This window comes from Hipposideros armiger, unplaced genomic scaffold, assembly GCF_001890085.2.
Source record: "Hipposideros armiger isolate ML-2016 unplaced genomic scaffold, ASM189008v1 scaffold_228, whole genome shotgun sequence".
In the NCBI taxonomy this organism is placed as follows: Eukaryota; Metazoa; Chordata; class Mammalia; order Chiroptera; family Hipposideridae; genus Hipposideros; species Hipposideros armiger.
In genome coordinates, this window is record NW_017731578.1 from 1,870,211 (window position 1) to 1,894,808 (window position 24,598).

Below are 24,598 nucleotides of genomic sequence, written 5' to 3' on the forward strand. Positions count from 1 at the left end.
TGCTCATTCTTCACTGCACAGTCCACCCTCCACTTCACAGATCAGGAAACTGAGGCCCAGACATCACGGAACCTGCCTGGGGTCTGGGGGAAGCTCCTCTGTTCTTTCACCAAAGGGCCCTCAACTCCCTGCGCCCCACACCTTCCAGAGGTCAATCACACCTCTGCAGAAAGTCGCCCCAGCCCAGCTGCTTGCCAGCAAAACCAGGAAGCGGAATAAAAGGCTTTTGTATAAAAATGGAAAAGTAGGACATGTGCGTGTGTAAAATGCGCACACAGGGGGATGAGTAACAGAGGAAGACAGGTCCCCACTCATTCACCCCTGTGGAGACCTCCAGGACGGTGTGGGGCATGGGGTCTCAGTGCACCTCAGCCTGCTCGCAGAGCCGAGGGCTTCAGGCCCCCGGGGCCTCCCCTCCTTGCAGCCCTGCCTCGCTTTCCTCCCCAGCAGCCTCCATCCCAGCCTCCCATCCCCCGTGAGCTTGGTACCCCACACCCACGGTTGCTAGGAGACGGTTGCCGAGAGTCACAACTCAGCTGGCAACAGCAAACACCCCCAGTAACACAGTTTGCCAGGCCCGTTTAGACACATGTTTTCTTGTCCACTCGATGCCTCGGCCTCTGCAAACATTTCAAGTGCTTTCTTTCCCATGGTTTCTGAGATCACTTAGCACGCACTCTATATTTAGGAGTGGTTACGAAACAAACAGCCACTGTATCTGCACTGGATGTGGCAGGAAAGCCTGGGACCAAGAGGCAGGAGACCCGGTGGGGACAACCCCGCCTCTCACCACAGGCAAGCCCAGTGCTCTCTGCTCATTTAGGACCTGGTCTCCTGGAATCAGACCCCGTAACCCACAGGTGGCCGGCTTCACGCCACTGACCCCAACGCCCAGCACATTCACGGAGGAGCTGGAGCAAGGCAGGGGGTCTCTGCTGCTGAGGTGGAGCACTATCGCACCCCAAGCCATGTCATGACACCCCACAGGCCCAGAGCGGGCAGCAGGAAAAGGGCGGAGCGGGGCCGGCAGGGAGCAAGCCCGTCTCAGCTCTTCAGTCCACCCGCATGGTGTTTCCTGGGACCCTCTTCCAGGGGCCCTGGGAGGCCCTCTGGTGGCCGTGGCACAGCCACGCGGGTCAGACAGGTGCCTGGAAGTTACAGTGGTGGCAGGGAGCGGGGAGGCACTCGGCTCACCAGCCCTCTGTCCGGTCAGGTATTCCAGCACCAAGGTTCTTGCTTTTGGTTCTGCGGTGCTGGGGCTGGTCACCAGAATCCAGTTTCCCCTCCTGGGTATACGTGAGACCCCACTTGCCACCTGCTTGAGGCTGGGTGTGGCCAACGAGAGGGGAGCAGAAGTGACGTGCGTCCCTCCAGGCAAAGCTTAGAGAGCTTCATCCCTCATCCTGCATGGCCACTAGCGACTGGTGGCCATCAGTGGGTGGGACTGCACCCACCCAGTTCCTATGTGAGGAGGACCCGGGGCAGAGCCCCGCCGGCCATGGGAGCCAGCGGGCAGCAGACCCCACCATCACAGTGCGGTTCGCTCCTGCAGCCTCACCCAGGCTGTCCTGGCGGCTACAGGCAGGCGGGGGGCACACCTCAAGGGCGCCCTTTAAAATGCTGACATCCCTAACAAGGGGGAGGAGTTCTTAACACTGAAGGTCTTACTGGGGGAGCCCACCTCTGTATGGTGGGGTCCACAAGTTAAGCTGGGAGGTCCTGGAGAAATGGAACTCAGGGAGCTCCATTCTGATGGGGTCAGAGGGCGGGGGGTTCCTGGGTGGAGGTGCACAGGGGAGGGCTGCAGGAGGACTCTGGGGGAAGTGAGCCGTCAACTCAGGCTCCGGGAGGGGGGCGGGGTGGAGCGGGTGGCAGACGCACACGCCCCCTTGTCTCCTACTTGGGCCCATCCCGTCCCACCCTTTACCTTCCTGGTCCTCAGTTTCTCTGTTTGCAAAGTGGGCCCAGCCATCCCTGCTCTGCACACAGTCTGGTGAAGACCCGGCGACACAGCCAGGGGAGGGCTCTCTGTGCTGGAAGGCGCTGCACATACAGGGGAAGGCTTCAATATATAAAGAGTGCTGGTCACCAGGATGTCATTCGGCCCTCACAGCAGCCCCGAGAGGCTGGTGGCCAGCTCCTTATGCTGCAGACCAGGAAATGGAGTTCCCCAGCCCATCGCAGACGAGCTCAGTCCACACCCGGAGCCAAGCGGCACCTCTGCCCCTCCACCTCAGGAGGGGCTCCGGGGACAGCCACTTGATGGGCACAGCAAGCAGGTAAGGAAGCATTGCCCAAACACTTGAGACTCCGGCTGCGTGAAGAGTCCCAGTTCTGGGGCTCTGGGCCCCCGCGGGACAAGGCAGAGTGCGTTCCGTGCTATCAGATGAAGGACGAACTTGGGAGAGGCTGCACAATTGTTGTGAAGTGGAAGAGAAATTAATTTTGATCCTGGAGCAGACTCCAGCTGGGAGGGGAGCGCCAACACCCCGAGAGGGCTGGTTTCAGGCGGGGAGATGGGGCCCATCGAGCTTGCCTGGGGATGCATGGCGTCCCCGGCTGCTGTGTGAGCCCCTGGAGACCCTCCCCGTTAGCATTCGAAGCCCACCTGGCCCGTCATCCCTCCCAGAAGGTCTCAGATGCGTTTTCCACTGAGCCATTTTCTCTCTCTGTCCCCTTCCCCTCCCAGTAAAACTGTCCCCCACGGACCAGATGCAAAGGGGCTGCAGGCCGAACAGAAACCATCTCTTGCAAACGCCCTGGACACTGTGATCGCTCTTCTGTCATTCCACCCTGAGCTTGGTGACAGGACACAGACCTCATCTCACGGAGAGAGGCTGGCGCCTGCCGGAAGGGCACGGTCCACATGCGGGTGGGCTCTCGGCCTGCTTCCTGACAACCTGTGGGTCACCGCAGCCCTGAGGGACACAGGTGGGCTGAGCTGGTGAGTGGGGCGCCTCCAGCCACTCACACCTCGCCATGTGGGTCCCCTGGGCTCTGTCCTCTGCAAACTCCAGGCCCCCTTCTGCTTCCCTGTCTTCCCCCCAGCACCTCCCAACTGCTCCTGACCAGGGCACAATGACCATCAGCTCAAAGCTGGGAAGACAGACTGCTGTCCTCATGATGCCTGCCCTCCGGGGCACCATCTGCGGGGCTGCATGACCCCGTCACCCCCTGAAGCCTCCGTCTTGGCAGCGATCCCCCCCACCACTGCCGGGGGCCATCCTGCAGCCTCAGGCCCTGTGGGGGCTCACCAGTCTCCCCACAGCCCCCTGTCCCCGGTCCAGGCCTTTGAGCTCACCACCCGCTCTGCTCAGCCGGTTCCTTCCTGAGCCCTCCCCTCATCTGCTCGGATTCAGCTCAAGTCTCCCCCTTGGGGGGCCTTTCCTGACCACCTAGCTGGTGAAGGGTGTCCCTGCTGTCACCCTGTCACGGCATCCCAGCCTGTGTGTGTGTGCATGCAGCCACACACGTGTGTTGTATGTCAGTTTCCTGGGGCTGCTGTGACACATCGCCACAAGCGGGGGGCTTAAAACAGTCTGGAGGCCGGAAGTCAGAAATCTGCGTGCGACAGGGCCTTGCTCTCTCTGGAAGCTCCGGGGCGGCCCCTTCCTGCCTCCTCCAGCTTCTGGGGCACCAGGCGTCCCTGGGCTGGTGGCTCTGCCGGCGCTGTTCCCTTGTGCTGTCGGTGGCCCTGCGTTGTTCGATCTGCTCCGAGTTTCTTGTATAATGATGATAAAGCATCTGAATAATTTCCAACACATGCAATGGGGAGAACTTCCTCGAAAAGTCTTGACTTCTGGCTGCTATCGACTGCATGTTTGACCAATTCATGTGTTGAAACCCTAACCGTCCAACGTGACGGTGTGTGGAGGTGTGGCCTACGGGAGGTGACGAGGTCGTGAGCGTGGGGCCCCGTGGATGGGACCAGTCCCCTCATGAGACGGGCCCCAGAGAGCTCCCTCACCCCTCCTGCCAGGTGAGGGCTGCACAGGGCAGGGGCCCAGCAACGGCTGTCATCGGGTCTGATTCTGCTGGGTGCCGACGTTCAGACTCTTTCCTGGGATTCCTGGGGCTGGAGAGAAGGTCATGGGGCCCTGGACGCCAGGGTGGGGAAGGTGAGGCCGGGGCTGGCGGCCCTCACAGGCATGTCCAGCTGGTCTTGCCCTCAGGGTCTCTTTAAAGGCACCAGACAAGCCTCGCACCCCAACCGCAAACCATTCTGGGAGCAGCTGGCAATCAGGCTGGTTTCCAGGTAGATTTTCTTGGTTGAAAATGCCACAAGCCTTACAACTTCAATTTTCCACTCGATTCGAATTTAAATCCCTAATAATTGCAGACACTGAATGCACAGATCACTGATTGAGTGACAAAGGGGCCCTTGGCGGAACTCCATCAGAAGGTGACACACTGGATCGTCACATGCGAACCGCTTGTGAACAGAGTTACAACTGCTAGGTTTGTGGGGATGGCAGCTCCGTGCCTCCAACTGCAACTGAGGTGATGCCGAGAAGCGTCCCCTGTACCCACACCAGCTGCAAACGGAGGCAGCGGCTGCCGCCTTCACCCCCCAACAAACCCCCTCGTCTTCTGGGACATAGCAAGTGACACAAGCGAGGCTCACATGTCCTGGGGATTTCTATCTGGCCCCGGAGAATCGTCCGCGGAAGGTGGCTGAGAATGACGGAGGTCCTGGGACAGACCCGGAATAATGCAGGGGAAGTCCCTCAGGTTTGAGCTGTCACCTTGCCCGCTGGTCCCGTGTTAATCAGGCAACAAATACAAATTTTTAAAAAGTTACGCTTGAAAGAGCTGAGACCTCCTCTGACTCCCCGGGGGAACCCTCCAGCACCTAGGTGCCGAGCGCTCCGGCCCCTTCAAACACATTGATGCTGACTGGGAAATCCAGGATGGAGAATGCATAGGGTATTTTTGCGTACTTAATACAAAGAATAAATGTTATCATTTATGGCTAGTGACGGCTCTAAAGCTCACGTTTGTCATTTAGGAATAGGTGCGGGGATCGCTCTGTGTGTTTCTACATCTTGTCCTCTTTCTTTTTAATTTGTGCAGTTTCGTTCATGTAAAGGGGTTTACTGAGCGCCTGCCACGTGCCAGGAACCTTTGGCTGCAGGTGAGCAAAGACAGTCTTTGCTCCCTGAGAGCTTACGGGCCCCGCGGGTGAAGACTGACCCACCATGAAGGATGAAGAGAAACTGAGCCATGTGCAGGTGAGCTGTGACAAAGGGGCTGGGGGTGGAGGGGGGAGGCAGAGGGAAGGGAGGCCGCTGGGGGCTTCCGAGCTGGGGCCCAGGGGGGCAGGAAGAGACAGTGGGACGCATGCAGCCCCCCGACTCACCCCTACCGACAGGCCATAAGAAGGTGCTTGTCTGTGTGGGCGCACGTCCCCCATGGGGACAGGTCACAGCACACAGCACTTCCACACTGCATGTCCTGGCGGACCCAAGGACCGTGTGCAGCAGGCACTGGCAACCTGTTTCAGTTCAAAAACAGGCTGCGACTTGCCTGAGGGTTAACGGTAAACCCTCATTTTTCAAAAAGTTTTAAAAAATTAGAAAAAAACTTTTTTTCCAAGTATACTGTTTTCCTTTTTCTAAAAAGAATTATGGTAATAGAGTCACAACACAAAGTTTACCATTTTAACCATCTCTAAGTGTTCAGCTTTTAGTGTCATGAAATATAGTCACGCTGTTGGGCAGCCTTCCCCACCGTCCATCTCCGGAACTTCTTCATGTTCCGAAACAGACACTGTCTCCACTGACCACTCACACCCCAGCCCCTCGCACCCACCACCCCACTTCTGTCTCTATGAATGTGACGACTCTAGGGACCTCATGTGTGTGGGGTCACACAGCACCCCTTTCCTTTCACTCCTACTGTGGAGCCCCCCACCCCGACACTTGGGGGGCAGGGCCTCCTCCAGGTGGGCTGCCGCTCTGAGAAAGGGGGCTTCGTTCCCCCTCCTGCTGTTAAGTGAACGAGGCACGTGGGTCTCAGAGGGCACACCTTTCTAAGGAGAATTCCCAGAGACAGGCTTCGTCTAAGCAAAACCGGGGCAAGCGTGGTCCAGAATCCACGGCCAGCCCCGCCGGCCACACCTCACACAGTCACCGAGCGCCCGTGTGCCACTGTCGTGCGGTCACCACCAGACCAAAGCCCGAGCCTCGGACCACGGTAGCACCTGCACCTCGATAAACAAATGAGCAAGAGGTGACTGAGGCGACCCAGCCTGGCAGGAACAGGGACAAGCACAATCCACAGGTCTCCGTGAGAACACCCTGCAGGGGTGGGGTGGCTCCGTCCAGCGGGAGGGGCACTGGGATCCTGGAGCTGCTGAGTGAAGGCAGGGGCGTCTGGGCAGCAGCCACGGGCTGGGGCAGGGCTGGCCATGGGGACCGCTGGGCATGCAGCCTGTTCTCCAGGAAACAAAAACCAATCAGGCCACTCCATCCAGAGGGCTCATTACAAAGAACTCCTGGAAAATTAACTGACAACAAACAACGTTTCTTCCTGGAACAGATGAGGCCGGGCCCCATGTGGGAATGGAGACCAACCACCGCTGACCCCACACGGCTGCAGGGGCTGGGCTGCGGCCTTAATGGAAGGTCACGGCCTGTGCATCTGCCACCAGGCCCCCAGGCTGAGTCACCCTGCGCTCAGTGACCCATACGTGTCAGTCTCACCTCCTGCCAGGAAGCGGCCGCAGAGCCCTTGGGGAGCTGGGCCAAGGAGAGGTGGCCGGGCCGGTGCCCAGAGCCAGGCAGTCGGGCTCTGCGCCAGCCCTCAGGGCCACCTTCCCTGCCCCGGGAGGAGGACACACACTGACCAAGAGCTACAGACCCAGAGCCAGACTTGTGTCTGAGTCCTGCCCCCTCAGTCCCTCTCAGGTCACCACCCTCACCCAGCCTCTGCTGGGCACCCCTGCCGCCTCCCCTGTGAGGCTGGTGAGGGTGCGGGTCCCGGCACACAGCAGGCGCTCAGCAAAGGGCACGAGCATTGTTACTCCCTGCATGGCGTGGACCCCAGCACCTCACACGCTGGGGGCTAACTGTGAGATGGTAGCAGCACTGGTCTCCCGTGCTGCCACGCCCCCCGAAACCTACATCAGTCAGCGTAAGTGGCTGAGTCCCAGGCTGGAAAAATTGTTCCCCGCTGGCAGGGAAGGGCAAGCCCACGGGGCTGTTTCAGCCACGCCGTCGCCCTACGCAGCAGGTCACAGGCCCTGGGAGCTCGTCTCCTAAGCACCTTCTCATGCACTGAATGTGTGTGTCCCCCAAAATTCTTATGTTGAAGCCCTAACCCCCAGCGTGAGGGTGTTAGGATGGCGGGGCCTTTGGGAGGTGGCGAGGGTTAGATGACGCCATCATTAGATCCCATGATGGGATCAGTGTCCTTACCGGAGGAAGAGGCCAGAGCGCGCTCTCTGCCATGTGAGAGCCCCACGGGAAGGCACCGTCTGCAGGACGAGAGCGCTCCCCAGGCACCTGGCGGTGTCCCCCAGCCTCCAGAACTACGAGAAATTAATGTCTGATGTTTAGGCCCCCATCTATGATAATTTGTTGACGCAGCCTGAGCAGAGTAAGGCGCACGCTTGTCACAAGTTTGGGCCCCTCAAGGCAAGATGCCCATCAGTGCCCCCACCCCCTCAACTAGTGGTGTGACCACAGTTCCTCTCTCCCGACACACGCGGTCCCCGCCTGTCCCCCGGTTCCTGATTTGACCCCTTCCCTCTCTCTGAAAATACTGATGGAGCAAACACTACATGATGGGCCCTGCTTGCATACACCTGAGCACGGGGCCGTGGGGGCCGTGGACCGTGGGGGCCGGGGGCCGTGGGGGCCGTGGACCGTGGGCCGTGGGGGCGCCTAGCTCCGTGCTCTGGGAAGAAGGACGAGGTCTGATGCATCTGTTTTCCCAGCCGCTCTAGCTCAAGGCCTCGGCCTACATCGCAGCTGCTCAAACTAAGTCCATAACCCACATACACGTGTACACCATGGTCCCATGTGGTCCAGCCCAGGCCCAAAATGATTTTCAAAAGAACCACAGCCCACGTACCCAGACAGATAGTACATAGAATTTCCAGTCTGTAATGCAACTTCTCCAGCTATCAAAAGGGGTCCGACCTAAAGCACCAAGCCACATTGGTCAGTAGCGCCGTGTTTTACAACCCTCAGCGAGCCCTCAGCGTCTCTAGGCCTGGCCCCTGCCCCTCCACTCCTTGCCCTGCAGCTCTGCCCGAGGCCCCCCCCCCAGTGCTCCCCCCAGTTCCTCTGGTCCTGACTCTCCCTTTCTTATAGGATCTGAAGACTCCCCCTCTGGCAGGTGAAATAGGAGGGTGACTGGATTGGGGAAGGGAGGTTGGGCAGCGCAAGTCACACCCCCAAGGGGATGATTAGGGAATGAATGAAAGGGCGCTGGGTGTATGACGGCACTACTTTCTATGCACTACTTTCTACGTGTCGTTAAAAGTCAGCGCTTCAGCTGGCGCTCTTGACGGCTGCCGTGTGGAGGTTCAGGGCCACCATCTGGACACGCCACTGTTTTCTGCTAAACTCCAAGGGAGCCTGTAAGGTGCAGAGCGAAGACACGCTGTGGCATGTGGGACCCAGCACCTGAGTGACCCGGAACTTCAGTGATGACTGTGCAGCAGCTGCAGCCCAAAGGCTTCTGGGCCAGAGGAGAGGCGCGCTCAGCCTTGAACCCAGGGCACCGTTCAGCCAGGCCTGGGAGGCAGGGGAGGGCCCTGAGGTCTTCACCAGGTGGGATCAGGTCTGAGTAGTATGCAGAGCATGGAACTCGGGGCCCCTTTGCCCCCGCTTGTCATAGGGTCTGTCTCTCTGGGCCTGGGGGAACCAGAGACCCTGTGTACCCCCCGAGAACCCAGAGGCCAGCGTGAGGGCGGGGCTGAACGGGCCCACGGAGGGCACGGAGGGCACCCTGCACAGCCTCACTTCCTCCTCCCCACGCCTGAAACTCGGCCTTCCTGTGGGAGCCGGCCCACCCCCACTCTCGGTCCTTGTGGCCAAGGGGGCCGATGGAGGCTGTGCTCACCAGCTTAGTGGGGAGAAACCACTGGAGAGCAAAGCTGACACCGAGGAAATCAGAGGTGAGAGAGGCAGCGAGGCCCTGGGGGCCTCACCGAGCACCTGGATGCAGCCGGGCCTGAAGCCAAATACCTCTGGGATTTGAGTCACTCAAACCAGTAATTCCCTCTTTATGCTGAGCCAGTTTCAACGGAGTCCCGTCAGCTGTACAGACATTCTAGATAACAGCTGGGAGCACAGGGGAGATGGGCACCCTTGCTTTGCTTCTGTCCATAACCAACTCCCCTTGGTGCCCAAATGCCCTTCCCCTCACCTCCTCCAGGAAGACCCCAGGGATCCTTTAATCCGGCCCAGTGGTCCATCGCTGGCCAGCCCCTTTACCCCAGGTCGTATGGTGAAGTTCACAGTTTGGGCTTTGAGGCAGCCGCCTGCCTGGGGCTCAGCCCAGCTCTGCCACTCACTTGCTGTGTGTCCTCAAGCAAGCAAGTCTCCTCTCTGTGCCCCGGCCTCCCTGTGCAGAGAAAGGAGCTGATGGGAACAGCTGCACCACACTGAGCCCTGAGCGAGTCCACGCACGTGGGGTCCTGAGAACGGCGCCTGGCACACAGGACATGCTCGAGGCTGTGGCCATCTCCATGCCGACTGTCACGGCCATGTTTATGTTATTTGCAGGCAGCAGGTGTGTCCGGCAGTGAAGGGGCGTGTAGATTTTGGTTCTGTCTCCATGCCTGGGGCTGGCTCCCCTCTCTCTGTTCTGCTGCCCTTCTGCCAGGCCGAGCACAAAGATGGTCATTTACTAACTGCTCAGTGGGCTCCTGTCGATTCAGTCCAAGGCTGGGTCAGCAGTTCAGATACACACAGAATTACCACATGACCCAACAAGTCCACCCCCCAGCTATACAGACCCCAAAGAACTGAACACAGGGACTCAAACAGAGGTCTGTACACGCACGTTCATAGCAGCATCATTCACAATCGCCAACGCTAGGAACAACTGTGTCCATCAACAGATAGACAGACAAAATGTGGTCCCTCCACACAGTGGGGTATTACTTGGCTGTAGAAGGAACGTGCCGACACACGCTACCACAGGAATGAGCCTTGAAAACATGATGCTGAGTGAAAGACGCCAGACACAGAAGGTCACATATTGTAGGATTCCATGTATACGAAATGTCTAAAACATGCAAATCTATACAGACAGGAAGTGGCCATGTGGCTGCCTGAGGCTGAGGGAAGCTGTGGGGGGATGTGGGGTGACTGCTAGTAGGCATGGGTTTCTTTCTGGGGTGATGAGAATGTTCTGGAACTAGACACAGGCGACGACTGCACAGCCTTGTGAATGCACTAAACGCCACTGGGTTGCACTTTTATGTGGTCAAATGGTAAATTTTATAGAATGTGTATTTTACCACAACAAAAATGCTACACACAATAAAAATGTGCACTTGTACACACACGACAAACTGTGTCTCTAACAGATACATATAAAGCGATAAAACCCCGAGAAGTTGAGCCTCATTCATGGCAGTAACCCTGTCTCCTAGCAGCACCACCTGACTTCTCCTCTGTGTTCCCAGTAATATCTGGGGGATGTGACTTACTCCAACCATAAAGAAATAATACTCATGTAAAAACCGGTCACCAGGCATCTCTGGGGTGGAGCTTACTCTAGCTTCCTACAGTTTCCCGAGAGAAGAAACATACGCTCCCCCTATAAGCTCCTCCGGCTTCAAGTGGGTTCTGGGAGCATTCTAGAACTTAGCAGGGAAGGGCTGGCTTATGGCTCTGATGTAAGTCAGTCAACCGTCTCAACTTCCTGGCCATGATGGGGACAAGGGAGACACCTCTCCAACAGGGAAGGTTCCAGCATCTGCTTGCAAGTCCTCTCGATGTTCTCCGTGGAGCCAGCTGGCCTCTGGGCCAGGCCCGGGGACAGAGCTCATCCATTCAATCGAAAAACATAACCTGGGCTCCTGCTCTGCCAGGCTGCTCTTCCGGGTGCCGGGGTGACCGAGGGCACAGGAGGAGGGTTCCTCCCTCGGATGGGGCTCCAGGGATGGGACTCCGGTTCTGGAAGGGGGATTCTCAGGCAACAAACCCTCGGGTCCTACGAACTCAACAAGTGGCAATGCTGAGAAAAAAATGTCCCTTATTAGAGAGAGGCATGTGGTTTGGGGAGCTTTACGCCGTTTAGAGAAGGGGGTCAGGGAAGGCTCTGGAAAAGGTCAGCAGAGACCTGACATAAGCGAGCCAAGGTGGGCACAAGGGGGACAGTGTCCCAGGTGGAAGGAAGCAATGTGCCCTGTGCTGGAGGCAGAGATCAGCCGGGATCAGCAAGTCCTGCAGGCAGAAGCAAGGACCGGATTACACTGCAGTGTGACAGCGTGACGACAGGACAGTCCCTGGAGCTAGGAATGAAGCAAAGACTTTGGGAGCAGGAAAGGAATCCGGGACAACCCCCCCAGGCAGGGACCGGACTTGGGAGTGACTTCTCATCCTGTTATGAGTGTGAGTACAGAGGCAAGAGTGTGACGTGCTCAGAGCATGGTGCTGGGGTCACACAGGAGCTTGGTGGCTCTGAGCCTGCATTTCTGACCTCTCTGTGTCTCAGGTTCCTCATCTGGGAAATGGGGACAATGGTAGAAGCCACCTCACAGGTTCTGATGAGGCTTAAATGAGTGAGTACACACAGAGCGCTTAGCAAGGTGGGATTCGGTCGTGGTGAGGCTGATGGCAAACACACGGCGGGAGTGGTGTGGGGAGCATTCCAGTCTAATGCCCCTGCTTGGGACACATCCAAACCCTCGTCGTTTATCAGGAGCCAGGCCACCGGGCACTGGCCTGGCCTGGCGTTGCCCTGCTCAGGCCCAGGGCGCACCTCTCAGTGCCAGCAGCCTGCGGCGAGGGCGGCCACGAATGGCAGCTGCTCCCTCGCTAGCTCACGGGCACCCCGGCACTCTTCCGTGGGACTCTCTCACCCCCATCTCTCCAGGCCAGTGCTGGGTGCTGGGAACTCTTTGGTGAGCGAAGCCCAGCCAGCTCCACCCAATGGGCTCACATCTGACCTCACCACGGCGGGTTCCGAGGGGGGAGGTTCCTCGGGTGGTGAGACCCTGCCTCGGGGAGAGGGGGTGTCTGGCCTGGCCGGGAAGGCTCTACGTCCCCGCCATGAGCTAACAGCAGCAACAGTGACAGCAATGGTTCCTCTTGCGCATACGACTTAGCCCGTGCTCTGCTGTTTCTGCATGCCTCACACACACACACTCACGAGACTGAGGGATGGGACCTATTCTTATTCCCACCTCGCAGATGAGGAAATGGAGACACAGAGGGGTCGTGTAACTCACCCAAGGTCATGCGGCAGGCAGGTAGAGCAGGTGGATTCAGACCTAGATGGGCCTCCTCCTGGGGCTGTGCTTTTAAGCCCTGCTCTCAGCTCTGACCTGCTTCTCAAGGGCAGTGGCCGGTCTGGGCTTTCTGCGTCCACCTCCCTTCTCCAGCAAGGTCCCAGCCTGCTGATTGGCAGGCCACAGAAGTCCCTCCAGAAACCCCCGAGGAAGCTTGCCTCCAGTGACAGAGTGAGGCCCCACCACTCAAGCTGACCAGTGCGCCCCATGCTCTCATCCTCCCTGGGGCTCCTGGCATCGCCTGCACATTCCTGCCTCAGAGCCTCTATCTAGGCTGTGCCCTGCACTTGTGCCAACTTGCATCATTTAATAGATACTGACCAAGTGCCTGTCAAGTGCTCAGCTTTGGCTGTCCCTTATCTCACAGAGCTTTCAGGAAAAGCTTCCCTGTGGTGGAGGTGGTAGGGTGCAGCTGAGCAGAAATATGAGGGTGAGCAGAGTTATTCCAGTGGAGGAGGGGCGAGCGAGCGAGCAGTGTGTCACATTCGGGAGACCAAGGAGAGAGGGCCGGGGTCAAGGCCCACCTGTCTCCTTGCAGGCCAGTGTGTGTGCCACCTCCCCCACCTGTCCAGTCCAAATAACCAGCTTCTCCCTAGTGCCCCCGCCCCAAGTCCCAACAGAGGCCTACAGGCCTCCGTCCCCACCTAACTCTGCCCCTCAAGGGCAGGGATGGGCTCCGTTCCTCTCCATGATGCTCAGCCCCATCTACAGAGGACTGAGCACACAGGAGGTGCTCCAAATTTGTTGAATGAAACCAAAGGTTTTGGGTAAAGGGAAGTGGAAAATTTGCTGGTGGGTGTTTGGTCTCATGGCACCAAAGCACGGGGACAGACCACTCTCAGAACTTAACAGCATCAGACAGAACCGTGGCCTTCCACATCCCACCCCCACCCCTTCTCATCTCAGCTCGACTTGCTGCCGGCACACACCACCCCCCTAATTCCCAGGACTGACAAAACTCCATCAATTAAAAAATCCTACAGGGCATTTAGCACAAGGACTTCCTTCAGTTCATTTGCCAACCTAACTGCTTGTATCATGAAACTCCCCACAAAAGGGCACTGCAGACAGAGACAAATCAATGCTAACGAGAGCCTGCTGAGCGCACTGGGAGACGGGTGAGTGGGAGATAGGGCATGTGGAGAGAGGCCAGCAGGGCTCCTTTCGGGGGAGTCAAGGGGTGCCTCAGAGATCCCGGGACCAGAACCTTCCAATGTGGGGATCTCAGGTCACCATACCTCCAGCAGACCTCACCCTGTGTAGACTGGGGCTGGGTCTACAGCATCCTTCTGGATTGAAGAAGACAATTATAAGATTACATTGCAATCAATCAGGACTTACCTGGGGCATCAGCCAGACCCAAGTTTTGGGGTCAGCCTAGATTCAGATCGCCCTGTGGGACCCTGGCAAGCTACCCAATCTCTTAGCTTCATCACCTGCTAAATGGGCACAAAACACTTACTACCTAGGACTGCCCATCACTGAACACATGTTTTGGAGCCTCTGTTATGCATCAAGCACTATACTGGGCACTGGATACACAGTAGGGACCAGATCAGCAAACCCTCCAGCACACTGGGGGCAGGCATTTTCACGAGGGAGATGAACAGTAAGTCAACCACCCAACACGTGAGATGATCCTGATGATGAAAGAAACACACTCATGAATGTCAGAGAGGGGGTGCCTGAGGAGGCCTCTCTGAGAAGGTGACGTGAGCTGAGACCTCAGTGATGAAGTCAAGGTAAGCTTAGAGCACAAGACATCACAGATGCATCACCCCTTTTCACAGAGGAGACTTCTCAACCAACCTCTGAATAATAAGTTGCTGTGCCCAGGAAGGCCAAAGACACAGGTCACAGGGAAGGGGGGTGAAGACAACAAGAGATGGGAAGTGCTGAGGCCTCACACCAGGTTCCTTCTCCCGAGGGAGGGGAGGGTCCCCTCCCCCCCAGCTTTGAAGTTCAGCACCATGGAGAAATCCAGGACTCTGGAGAGACTCAGAACCATGGAGAGTTCCAACATCACAGAGACATTCAGAACCACGGACAGAACCCGGAAAAGCTTCAGCACCGTGGAGAGGTCCAGGGGGCACATGTCCTCCTATTGCTCCTTGCCACTGACCAGCCAGACATACATACCAGCATCTACTTAAACGGACATTCCAGGCCCTCTCTGGACCAGCCCCAGGCACCGCTAGCTCCACAACGTCCGGCCACTCCCCAGATCCACCTGGAGCACTCCTGACCCCGCAAGCCAACACCATCTCTTTCATGAAGCCCTTTTTCTGATGTATCTTGGGGCCTTCACCCTCTGCTTTTTGTTCCCCTTCCAGATTGTGAGTTTCCCACGGAACTGTCTGATTCACGTCTTTTCTCCCTCAGCACACAGCAGCCCCAGCACCTGGTATGCTTCACAAGTGAATGCATGAAGTTGCAAAAATGACTTATACAACTGCTACCAATTGTCGAGAGCTCACACTGCCAGGAGCTGTGCTGCATGCTTCACACATATTTTTGTTTACAATTTAAGAAACTGAGGCCAGGAGATGAGGGATTTCCCCAAGTTCACACAGTTAAGAAGTGGCAAAGCCTGAATTCAAACCCAGAGCACACTGCACAGCCTGTGCCCTTGACCGAAGTTCCTTCTCATCTCTGTCCGACCCAGTGCACTGCCATCTGCCAGTCCCACGGAGCCTTGAGCACAGCAGCCATGGTCCCCCGAAGTGATTCTGAATCTTTTTTTAGCTTAAAATTGAAATCACTGATGCTTTAAATTAGAGCCTCAAGATGAATGAGCCAAGACCAGCTCTGCCATCGCTAAGCTGCCTGCATCCACCTTCTCAGCAGGATTCTGGGCTGTTCCGCAGCCTGGACCACCTGTTCCATCAACATGGAGGACAACGTGAACCATTCCCTAGGCTTAGGAGGGGCCATGGCTATGTGCAGGAAAGGGGTCCAGCCTGCCAGCCTTCCAGGGGCTCCCCCCAGAGCAGTGGCCTCTTCAGAGCCTTGAAGAGCAAAGACCTCCAAGCTAGGAGCCTTGGAGGGCCAGGGCTGTAATGACAGTACTTTGCCCTGGGTGCTGGCATCCGCTGAAGGCAAACAACAGAAGCAGCTGAGCTCCTCTGTGCTGACTTTTATTTGCTACTAAAGGAATGTCTTCCAACCATCGCTGAGAGAATTTGGCTGGAAGTTTTGACCTCAGCAAAGGTGGGGCCAGGGGACAGAGTGGCAGGTAAAGGTGGCCATGCCCTCTCTTCCTGCACTGACCTCAATGCAGGCAGCCCAGGAGCAGAGGAGCTGGAGTGGGAAGCTGACAAGCGGGCCCAGGCCTTTTCTAAAACCAGCACGGCGAGAAGCAACAGAGCTTCGGAACAGAAGGAGTCCACACTCGGAGGGACCAGGACAGCCATTGGCCCTGCTTGTCTGTGATGTGAAACCAGAAAAACTTGACAACCAAAGTATCAACGTTACTCAAGGTTGAGAATTTGCCAGTCGTCCTAGCTTCTAGCAAACATCAGCTGGAGTTTGGTCTGTAACTTAGTTATTGAACTAAATACCTAGTTAAAATTATGTAAGGAAGATATTAAGAATTTTTTTGGGGGAAGGGGATGGGGATGGGTAGAGTTCCTAGACTGGCCCTGTGGACCACCAGCAGGACATGTGACGAAGCCCTTCATGATATCCTGAAGGGCGAGATGGAGAAATATCAGCTGGTTGGTGCGGCTGAACAACTGGACTGAAAGGATCCTGGCATAGCAGGAACCACGGGAGGGCTTTGGCCTCAGCCCTGGGATGTGTCGCTAGAGGACAAAATGAAAATGATGAATAGAAATTCTAAGATTACCTAAAAGCCAGACCCATGCCAACACAGAATTGAGCAAGGCAGTGAGTGCCCTGGGAGCAGAGATCAAGCCAGATCTGGAGGCACGCATGCCAGGGACATTTGGGGCTCGGGGGTGGGGCGGGCAGGTGCCTGCCTTAGCTGACATCCCCTCCATGAGAGAGGCATCAAGAAGCCAGTGCACTCTTGGCTGGAAGGGCCAGGCTGTGTGTGCTTGGCACAGGGCGGGCGTGCTCTGTAACTGCTCCATGCTTGAAACAATGGTGGCAACAGTCACCTGCCATTATTATAACATATTGTTATATTACTATTATATGTTCAACTAACAGCCATTGGTTTCCTCTGCTGAGTCAGGCACCGTTAAAGAGGATGTGGGACAAGATGATGATCAACAACAAACACTGATGGAGTGGCAGCTCTATGGCCAGCACGGCTGGTCCTCCGCCTTCTCTTAAGACCAAGGCTAAGAGCAGGACTCGGGCAGCACACGGCTCATCTCAGGAGACTTAGTTCTCACAGCCACCCATTTTGATGATGGGGACACTGAGACCTGGGAAGCACACGCTGATTAGTATCATGCACAAGGATGGTCAGGAATAACCTGGACCTCCTCTGTGCAATATTTCATTCTGACGCGGGGCGTAGAGGGCCGATTACCACCAGGCTGTGACAGTGGCTCACAGCTCCAGCTCAGTTTGAATGCAACGGTTTAAGCGAACAAACATTAGAGCCCACATTACGGTTTCAAGTCCTGTTTTCAAGCACCTGCCTAGGAAACAGTTCATAAGTTACTGAAATGGTCTCTGGGGACAACACCAGGGTGGCCTTCTTAGCATCCTTACTTCCGTGCGAACCGAGATTACAAGATAGTTCCTGCCCATGTCTGGCGCAGGCATTTCACTCGAGGAAAAAGGAATTAGCAAACTCAAGCGTCGGTTTTCAAGGATGAAGGATGCTGCTGCCGATGTTAATTGCAAGAGAAAACCCTATTTAGGGAAATTAACACCCAAACGAGACTGTCCACTTCAGGGCTAAGCAAACAATCACAAAACCCACAGGAGCCTCCGGCACTGCATCAGCTCGGCGAGGGATGACCCCAGGAAAATAATTAACGCCCAGAAAGCTTCGGAGAGCACACAGCAACACGCTGGCCATGGAGGCTGAGACACTGCTCACCTGCATGAGACAGCTCTGTTCTAAGGAATAATTTTCTACTTAACGAAATTAACACCTGTCAGAAAATTAATACTGTCATTCCAGAAAATTGGAGAAAGAGAGAAAAGTCTGAAAAAAGAGAAAAGAATCCCACATGATCCCATTGCTGAGGGGCTAATATCTCCTTTCCTTCTTTTTCCTATACCTCGTTTGGGGGGAGGCGGCATCATTTAGATGCCTATATGGGGTCGTCGGAAAAGTTGTGACGCATTTTTGCAACAAAAAACAGAAAAATACATCATGACTTTTCCGAAGACCCAACAGTTTTGATTCTGCCCTTTCCACCTAATGTAAGGTAACCATTTGCCATTGGCTCTAAGAGCTTGCAAGCGTGACTTTCAGTGCTTTCTTGTGAATCCACAGCAGATGCACGAGTGTCCCCTTAAACGTTCCCCTATTGCCCCAGCCCCTTACATTGTGGCGACACTGTGAGCTCTGCCTGTTTTTCAGATCGCTCCCTTAGGACAGATTCCTAGATGTACCATTCCTGGTTCAGCGTGACGGTTATTACACACTGCCACACTGATTTCTAAAAAAGTTTACAGCAATTTATTCTTCCACATAGCAACATGTGAGCGCGGTCACAACTAACAGCTATAGTAATTAATACAAAGTAAAAGTGTCCACTAATTTGACAGTGAGAATTGGCCCCTTATCATTTGTTTTCATTCTTGCCCTTTGTCCATTTATACGTCGAGCACATCAAAGCGTATCTCATGAATCTCTGAGCTATGGGCCATTGAGTCAGGCAGCCTGGGCTGGGATCCCAGCTTCTCCGCCCATCTGCTGCTGAGCCGTGGACATTAACTTGCCTGTGCCTCAGTTTCCTCATCTGTAAAGGACATGAAAACAACATCCCAACCTCCATGTCTCCCTGACGACTCGATGCAACACTGCCATCCATGAGCCGTCTGTGTCCTCCATATGACTCACCATAAGTGACCTCTTCTGTCCCCTCTTGTGGGGGTGGCGGACTTACCAAGACAATCTCAGAGAAACAGCAGGAGTCACACTGGCCAACTCCTATCATTATTAAAACCAGTCAGAACTGGTTGCAACCAAAAGGGACGTGGGCCTCCACCGTTCCTTGTGGGGGGAGGCCCCATCCTCACATTTGACCCGTGAGGACAGAAAAGCTTGCCCTGGCCCCCTGCTTGCTTCTTTCTCTCCCTGGGCTGCCCCTGTTCCCTGCATGTCCCCGCAGGACTACTCTGCTGCCAGCGCCCTGCCTCCTCCCTGGGGAAGCTCCAATGTCATCAGCCTCCAGCGGACTCGGGCACATCGGGCTGATCGGAAACAGTGAACCTCATAATCTACGGAGCCACCACGTTCACGTGCCCCCTCCATGGGGCACCCACTTCTCTTTGTCCACTGCCGAGGGAATTTTTCATGACAGCCCAAGTGGCACGCCGAGACCTGCCTTCCTCCTAAGTCCCCATCTGAGGATGGCCTTGTACGCGGAACTTGGCTCAAAGCCTTTGCTTCTTGATGGTGGGTGGTCAACAAAGAAACAACACCAACAACAAAAGAATAAACTTCTAAACAACACTAACAACAAGAGAATAAACTTCTCCCAGATGCCAGGGCAGGAGAGACATAAATTCAGAGGGTCAGCACCCAAGAAAAGCACGCACAGCGGGGACCCTCCATGATAGGCTGGCCAGAGGACAAGGCCAGGACATGCTGACCAAGCCCGAAAGGCACCTCCAAGAGCGGACATGCCCTTCAAAGCGGCCCCTTGGTCCCAACTTCAAACTGCAGCCTGCGTTTTTAAAGAGCAAATAAACATCTGACACACGCTGCGTTCCTTTCCAATAGCAGAGAGAAAGGAAGGCTTGCAGGGGGACGAGGACACTTTGTCCGCACTCGGGGCAGCTTTCCACATGGGCCTCTGAGCCTCACCAAGAGCTGACGGCCCGCTGGCTCCACGGGCGGCTTCCTGCCGGATGAAGACTCACCTGAGGACACGCGAGTCCATCGAAAACAATCCCTACAAGGTGGAAGCTACTCCCTAAAAACGTAACACAATTGTCTGTTGGGGAAAACGTGCAGCTATAAATGATATTAACATCCCAGCGGTGGAGTCCGGTAGCGAGGAAAACAGCTCAGTGGAGACTCAGTCTTTTTAACCCAAGCTCCTAAAGGGGGATCTCTGAGCCCCACTGTGTAGCCTTGGAAATGAACAGCGGGGAGCTGGGCTCCAAGGGTCCAGCCTCCGCACCCTGACCCCCACTGCTGGACTCTCGGGGAGCAGCCTTGGAGGGCCTGTGGCTAAGGACAGCCCTCTCCTCCTTCAGGTGACATAATAACACCAACAGAGCCTTAATGCTTCCCAGGGCCAGGCCCTCCTAGAATCCTGGAACGCAGAGGTTACCCAGAATATAACACCTCTTCCAAAATGGCAAATATATTTGCATATCAGAGGTTAGGAGCAATGTCAAAGGAAATGCTTTGAAAAAAGAAGTGCAGAAACTCTGACTGCTCCCAAATCCCACAGAGGCTTGCATCCCACGGGGCAGCCCAGGTATGCTGGGGCCACATCTGCCAACCCGGAACAGCTCTGCTTCCTCAGGCAAGGGACGGGCCCAGCGCACGCTCTGCGGGGCCCCCATTTCTGTGAGTGAATAGTTTATTATGGAGAGAATCTGAGGAGCCCAACAACAGGGGGTGTGCTTACATCTGCAGCCCTCATTTATGATTTAAAACCAACAACAGCTCTGTCAACCTATCGGAGCCCCTCTCTCTTACACACGCACGCGCACACACACGCACACGGGAAGGGGACTTACATCACAACTGCATCCTACAGGAGATGATTCAACCCCATCTCTCTGCATTTTCATGAGGTTACAAATCGAGTTAACCCACGAAGCCTCAGTGGGTTCCAGCCTCCATCAGTCTGGAGACACATCCCACAGCGTAAATGGACAACGTCCAAATGAGCGCATTTTCCATCGAGCCAGGCTCCGAGGGGTCAGTGCTAATTAAATACATCATACCTGGAATAGGTTACGGCGCCTTCCCCGCTGTACCTGGCTCCCTCCCCTTCAATGGTGTCTTTCCTTCCAGACTCCCATCACTCTAACAGCTTGAGTAGCTCGAAGGAGGCCATGAGAAAAACCACAGCTAGAAAAGCACCCTCGGGAGCCCAGGCATAACAGACAGAAAAGGCTTCAAGTGACCATCTCGCCATGGCCCGGGTCTCCTGCTTTACGGAATGGACAAGTCTCTGGCTGGCCCAATGGCGGGGACCATGATGTGGCCGGCCGCACAGCACACATCCATTCCTTCCAACTGCACGTGGATTTCCAATGCTGAAGACACAGGGCTCAGGGTTAGCACCAAGAATGCTTGTTCAAGAAACGTGCACTCCAACGAGGGCCATTTGCGCTTACCCAACCTCCTACAAAGAATTTTCCAAGGTGCAACAGACTCTTTCATCCTTACTATTTCCAAAGAGTCACACATTCCTGTACAAGATTCAAAGTAACACCTAAACCCGCCAAGGGCTGGGAGCTCAGGTGTGCGGGCAGCTCGGGCAGCTCACACACACCAACACGGCAGCTCCGGGTGCCCGAGAAACACGGGTTCTTGCATCTCGTGGGATTCTTTCTGTGAGGACGATGCACCCCGCTTTTACCTACCCGCAGAAGCTGGTTTTCAAAGCAGCTGAATTTTAAAAGTTTCCTGCCATCCACTGTAGCCACCCCTCCTGCCCAGGCTCCTGGGTGTTTGAAGGCCATCTTCCATCGACAGGCCAGTTACCGCAACTTACAAATCAACGGACTCTGAGCCACCAACATTACAGACCTCATCCGAGCCACAGCCACAGTCCTGCACCTTCCAGCCTGCCCTGATGGCACATGGATGGCCAACGGGCCCTCATGGTGTCTATTCACACAGTCACAGCGAAATGTTCCGCAGATCTATATGTGTCCCCGACATCATGGCAGCCACGTTTTTCTTCCTGCGACTTCAAGACCAACGGCCAAGCTCCACTGTCATTTCATTTCCACTCCCCAGAGTTATAGCCAAGGCCTCAAACACAACCCAACACACACGTCTACAGGAAGCGGCACCCACAGTAGGGGGACACAACCGAGCACGAGTCCACGCCAGCCTCCGCGAGTACCCCCGTTCTGGCCCATCAGCCATGCTGCCAAGACCACGGACCCCAACCATAAGAGAGTCGGCGCTCTCCCCAAGCAGAAAGGTACAAACACCTGCGTCCCTACCTCGATCAAGAAGTCCCCAGTCCTCAGTCCGGCTTGCCATGCTACCCCGCCTTCATCCACAGACTCCAAGTACTGCAGGGCCGGGAACGCCGGCGTCGGCGTGAATTCCTCAATGGGCGTGTCCGCTGGGAAGGCAAGGATACCTGGTTACAAGCCTGGGAGGTTTCCAAGTGGGCAGCCCCACCCCCACGGGACCCCGGGAGAAAGACCTGTGTGTCTCCTGTTGGAAGTGGGCGGTCCAGGCCAGTGGTCCCCTGGGAAGGGCTGGACACTCATGTCACAGGCCAACACCCACGCAAGCAATGAAGCCAACGGCATCTGGTGCCACCATCCTATCTTTCGTCCCCTCTGCTGAAAACACGGAGTAGCGTGCCCCACTGTACATGTCTGTATGTACACGCCTGTCATTTTCTTTAAAAGCATCCGTGACTAAACATTTTCAGTTCTAAAAATGGAAAACTTTCCCCCATAACCACACGGAGCTACAGAAACACCACACGGAACCACCTGCCAAATCTACAGCTATGAAGACCCGCAATCAAGGGAATCCAAGTGGGGGCACGGACAGAAGAGAACGCGGACCCAGCGGGTGGCTGCAGATTGGGAACAGGCTTAGGAACTGTGTGTGTGTGGGGGAGCCCGGCTCTCCGGGACCACTCTGCAGCCAGCGTCCACGGGAGGGCTGGGCCCCCGCCGCTGAGCGCTGTGAGCCTGGGCTCCTGGGTCCTACACAGCTGCCGACTAAACTCTAGGGCAAGCGGTGGACTTGCCTGGGTTGACCTGAGGGGCTGGGGGTGGGGGTGGGGGAGGGGTAGGAACATGAAGATGGCCTCGGCAGGGGGAGGGGAGGGAACATCACACACACAGTCATGGACACACACATGGGGACAGAGCCACATTTTCTTTCTCTCTCTGGACAGCTTGCTAGCAGGACAGCCTGCGCCTCGGGCAGGTGGCTTGCCACCCTGGGAAGGAGGCCTCTCCTAGCACAGGAGCCGGGCCCCCAGCGTAGAAACTTCCACATGGCTTACCCACCACACACGAGGTGGACAGCTGTCCCCTCCGGTGGGGGGGTGATGCCATTTTGTTTTCTTTCGGAAGGGGAGCCCCCAGGTCAAGGGCTGGCAGTGGTGCACTGCCGTGGAACACGTCCCCGGAGCCCCCCACCACGGCGTGAGTGCTGCCGGCTCAGGCCACGGCAGAGGGGACCATCTTGCCACATTTCCTTTGCAAAGTCACCTCTCAGAGGCAGGCACATGGATGTCTGCCGCACTTGGAGCAGGCGCCCACTCTCAGGATGGGGCGGTTTCTAGATCCTGGAACTCAGGACCGGCTAATTCTGGGTGCCCGAGACCAGGAGCTCCGAACGCAGCCACAGTTGGGCTCAACTAAGCCACAAAACGTAGATTACATCCATGATTTAGAAGAAAAGACATGGGTGGGGGGAGGGAGAGACAGAGCTCGTTGAGAGCGATGGTGTGTCCAGAAAATTAAAAATATTCCTAAAGGAAGCCCTGGGGTTTTCTGAGTAAGGCAGCATGTTAAGGAACACGGTTGCCTAGCAACCAAGTGCCCCCAGGAAAAAAGGCTGCTTTCGGGGCTGGGGAGCGTCTTTCATACAGGCGTGTACACACACACACACACACACACACACACACACACACAAGCGACATGTGAATGCAGCCAGGCTGGGAGCAGCTGCTCTTACCTTTCGCCCCTCGCAGGACAAACCCAAAGCCCTCATTGTCCCTTTTCTGCAGGACCACCGTCTTGTCCTCGATGATGCAGTCACTGCAGAGAGAATTCCGGGGATAGCGACCATTATTGTGACCCGTCATCATCACCGCGGCTGCTCCTGCGCCGGGGACGCTCATCATCAGAGCCAATTAATCACCCAGCTCGCGGGATCCGGGCAGCATGGAGGGAGCGAGGCAGCACGGGGCGCAGGAGGAGCGAGGCAGCTGGGGGGGCAGGCTAACGGGATAGGCGGGCACGGCACAATGGGGCTCGGAGGGGGGGCCAGGCAGAGGCAGAGCAGGAGTGAGCGGGAGGAAGGAGTCATACATGGTGGGGAGGCCGCGGGCGCGGGCTGGGCGGGCTGGCTCCAGGCACCAGAAAGCAGGGAGAGTGAGCGGCCCCGAGGAACGCACACGCCCGCCCGCGGTGCGCTAAGGGGCCCGGGGCCGGAGGCATCTTCCAGGGAGCAAATGAAATCAGCCGGAGGAGCAATGAGGCAGCACTTTTGCCTTTTTTTCTTCTTCTTCTTCTTAAAGGGGTTTTTTAAAAAATCAAATTCTATTTGCTCTCTGCGCGAGCCGGCACCAGGAGACGCAGCAACCCCTCCCTCTCCGTCCGAGGAAACGTGGTGCCTCCACAGTCAACCGCGTCACCCCGCGCGCAGACAAACTGCAGGCCGGTGGCGGGGGCTGCCGGAGCGAGCGGCGGGCGGGGGCTTCCAGCAGGAGGCAGGTCATTCCAGTGACACCAGGGCCACCGGCTGGGACTCAGGCCTCCGTTGGGGGATGATGAGTGTGGGGATGGGGAGAAAGGAGCCTGGGCTTCCCCGTTTGAGAGACAATCTAAAGCCACACTGTCTGCCTCTTGGCACAGCATTATTTTATTTTATTTTTTTTTTTTAAGAAAGAAACCCAAAGGCCCAACTTTGCATCAGCTGCTGTCATTTACAGGAAGGGCGCTTTGCCACATGGTTATCCATCCCCGGAAGCTCCGGGGTGCAGGACAGAAGTGGACTTCCCTGCAGGCCAGGCCGGCGGCAAGACCTGGTCCTGCCTCACCTTGGGGGGCTGCTGCCCCGGAAGTAAGTCAGTA

The 24,598-nt window shown here is 56.2% G+C and overlaps 1 protein-coding gene across 1 annotated transcript in view; it reads right to left on the minus strand.

Annotated features, from left to right (window-relative positions):
• SHANK2 (SH3 and multiple ankyrin repeat domains 2) overlaps positions 1 to 24,586 on the minus strand; it is a 138,389-nt gene extending 113,803 nt beyond the window's left edge. The window contains exons 1-2 of the mRNA XM_019654662.1: positions 23,478 to 24,586; positions 21,770 to 21,894 (exon numbers count right to left, since the gene is read on the minus strand). Of these exons, the coding sequence (XP_019510207.1) occupies positions 21,770 to 21,894; positions 23,478 to 23,646 (294 nt within the window). The 5' untranslated portion in view covers positions 23,647 to 24,586. The remainder of the gene's footprint in view (positions 1 to 21,769; positions 21,895 to 23,477) is intronic.
• Positions 24,587 to 24,598: the final 12 nt, after the last annotated feature.